The 3,130-nt window shown below is 51.6% G+C and overlaps 1 protein-coding gene across 1 annotated transcript in view; it reads left to right on the top strand.

Annotated features, from left to right (window-relative positions):
* Positions 1 to 256: 256 nt before the first annotated feature.
* The window catches only part of LAP3 (leucine aminopeptidase 3), a 14,614-nt gene continuing 11,740 nt past the window's right edge, over positions 257 to 3,130 (top strand). The window contains exons 1-2 of the mRNA XM_081813174.1: positions 257 to 414; positions 2,726 to 2,841. Of these exons, the coding sequence (XP_081669300.1) occupies positions 313 to 414; positions 2,726 to 2,841 (218 nt within the window). The 5' untranslated portion in view covers positions 257 to 312. The remainder of the gene's footprint in view (positions 415 to 2,725; positions 2,842 to 3,130) is intronic.

The raw sequence follows: 3,130 nt of genomic DNA, 5'->3' as shown, positions 1-3,130 counted from the left end.
CGGGTGCGTGCCTCCCCGCTCCGCCCCCTGACATCTGCCCCGCCCCCCAGGCGCACGCACGCTCGGTCCCGCCCAAGCTCGTCCGAGTTCAAGCCGGTCCGCACCCAAAAGCCACGCCCCTGGTGGCCTCCCGCCACGCCCCTGGTGGCCTCCCGCCACGCCCCTGACGCCCGCCAGGCACCTCCCTAGCCCCGTGCCCCGCCCCCTGAGCGCGCGCACGCTGCCCCCGAAAGCCCCACCCCCAGGCAGGCGCCCGTCCCCCCAAGGCGCCACGTGCTCGCTGGAGGGCGGCGCAGGGGCCGAGCCGGGAAGATGTTCTTGCTGCCCCTTCCGGCTGCCGGGCGAGTCGTCGTCCGACGTCTGGGCGTGAAGCGTTTCTCGGCACGGGGTCTCGCCGCCGCAGACATGACGAAGGTGAGAGGCCGTCACGGGAGTCCCGCTCCGGGCGACCGGAGCTTCGGAGCGGGTCGAGAACCCGGCTCAGAAGTGCCCTGGCTTTGCCGAGCTGGCCTTTGGCAGGGGCAGGTGGCTTTGGGCTGCCCATCCCCCTGACTGTTTGCGGAGCGTGTCCATTCTTCCATCTTTTGCTTGGGGGAGTGCTAGGTTCCGAACTCCGGCCGAGAGAGAGTGATAGCTGTGGCGACCGTGTCCTGAGCTCGCACTCTGTGCCATGTCCCGAGTCCTTGTTTTGTTTAGTCCGCGCTGTGCCCCAGGAAAGGACAGTGCCGGTGGTGTTGCCACCGTGGCTAGGACGGAGCCCGCGTTTGGTGAGGTGCAGCGTCCTCTGAGGTCCCAGAGGCGGTCCATCTCGGGCTCCACTCCCCCCCAACCCCCCGCAATACCCCTTAAGTGGAAGGCCAGGACAACAGGTCCTCCGGGACTAAACTAATTGCCTGCAAGAGTTTCTAGAGGAAAAATAGCGTCTCTCTACGGAAAAGAGCTTTGCACAGGGACCCATATCTTTGTGAAATTAAAAGGAGAGCGTCTTGGAGGAGAAAAGCTTTTTCCATCTAATTGAGCTCAAAAAAATTATGAAGGTCACTACTGGGATGTGGAGGATCTGGAAAGGGGAATGAATGGTTCGGTGAAAGGAGCACAAGCTTGGGAGTCATGCTTAAGGACTAGAAAAAAAATGGCCCTGGCAAGGAATATTCTGGATAGGGATTGAGCTCAGGCCTCCAGCTGTATCGCAGGTGGCCAAGGGACCAGATACCTTGTCCTGTGTTCTTTCCAGTACTGTGTAACATCGTTCCCAGGTGGCAGGTGGGTCCTGTGTCCTCAGTTCCCCACTTGGTTCCACCGAATTCCGGGCAGTGGGCAGTCTTAGGAAAATTAGAATCTGGAAAAGTTACACCAAGGAAGTGTATTTTTTTGATGAAGAAGAGAAAGGACGCTGTTTGCTCCAAGTTTGTGGAAAGCACAAGTACTTTGCTTCCAAGTTTGTGGAAAAGATATAGGATTGTCGGAGAAGGTAATCAGGATTCTTGCTCAGTTCTGTTGCACATGGGTTAGTAGGTCAGACCAGGTTTCTGTCTCCTGGTCTGTGGGAAGAGGAGTACGTGTTCTTTCCACCTCACAGAGTTGCCGTAAGGCAGAAAACATTTTAAAGTCAAAAATTGCCATGCAAAGACAAATACTGATTCCCAGGTTGACTTCCTTCTTTCGGTTCTTTGAGGCGTGACAGGATGAGCTGCTAGATGCTGGGCACGGGGCTCTGCTCTCTGTGAGGATGCCTCTGTGTGAAGATGCATCCTTCTTCTTTCAGCCTAGGAATTGGCCAGAGTGCGGATTTGTATTGGCAACTGCAGCCATTGGCTTTACTGTGGTAGCATCCCAGAATACCTGAGATTTGCATTTGGAGATTGTAGGGAGGGGAAAACTTCCCTCTACTCTGCTGGGTTCTGTGGCTGGACCTGGGAATTAAACGGATGTATGACAGGTTAACAGGGAAAAGTGTACAAAATTTATTTGCTGTTTTTACATGTACATGGGAATCTTCGAAAGGAGAATGAAGACCCGCAAGCCTTGAGCTGTCAGGACAGCTTATATACCTTTTTAAACAGAGAACGAGCAATTGTGGGGATGTAACAAGACAAAGGGGGTTGGGCTGGGGCAGGAAATTGGGGGACAGTGACTAGGAAGTATACTGGGGAAATTAATGGAAGGTAAGGGTTATTTTAGTAGGTTTGTTTATGTGGATCCATTTCTTAGTACAGGGAGAGCACCTTTCTTACAGGAAATTTTTTGCCCTGCTTTTAGGTAGAAAGTGGGATATCAGCCCTTCCTGCACCTGCTGTTTCTCATGTGCCTTTAGTTCAAAATAATCAATATGCCCAAGTGGCATATTTTGGGGTGGCATGTTCTGAATCCCTTTGAGGTCTAACTTGGTTAAAAACGGATTTGTTTTCTTAAACAAAACACCTTTCTGCCCTTCTTTATTTGGAAGCAAAGAAAACCCTTTATGCTGTGAAAGCCCTTTCTTGGGAGGGATCATGAAGACCCAGGACAGGTAGTACTTGCGGTCTTGCTTTGGCAGGAATTTGAAACATTTAGGCAGGATGTGAGTGTAGCTGACTGCCCAGCACCTGCTTCTTTTTTGGCTTTGGCCTTGAGGGGAATTTGGGTGGAATTATTTGCTTTTTCTGGAACGTGGGGAACTCTGAGTCCCCCTAGGGGATCTATTCTAATTATACTCATTTTTTTTTTTCCGCTTGTTCTTTCTCAGGGTCTTGTTTTAGGAATCTATACCAAAGACAAAGAAGATGATGTGCCACCGTTTACAAGTGCAGGAGAGAATTTCGATAAATTGGTGTCCGGAAGGTTGAGAGAAATTTTGAACATGTAAGTATTCGCCTATGGGTTCCAGTTTTTTTTTTTTTTAAAGATTTTATTTATTTATTTGAGAGAGAGGATGAGAGGAGAGAGAGAGCACATGAGAGGGGGGAGGGTCAGAGGGAGAAGCGGACTCCCCGCTGAGCAGGGAGCTCGATGCGGGACTCGATCCCAGGACTCCAGGATCATGACCTGAGCTGAAGGCAGTCGCTTAACCAACTGAGCCACCCAGGCACCCTGGGTTCCAGTTTTTAAAATGCCCTGAAACCGAAAGAGAATTTTTTTCTTATGCTTTATT

Source organism: Leptonychotes weddellii, chromosome 2 (assembly GCF_054177405.1).
Source record: "Leptonychotes weddellii isolate Sample4059 chromosome 2, ASM5417740v2, whole genome shotgun sequence".
In the NCBI taxonomy this organism is placed as follows: Eukaryota; Metazoa; Chordata; class Mammalia; order Carnivora; family Phocidae; genus Leptonychotes; species Leptonychotes weddellii.
This window is presented reverse-complemented; position numbering and strand designations above follow the sequence as displayed.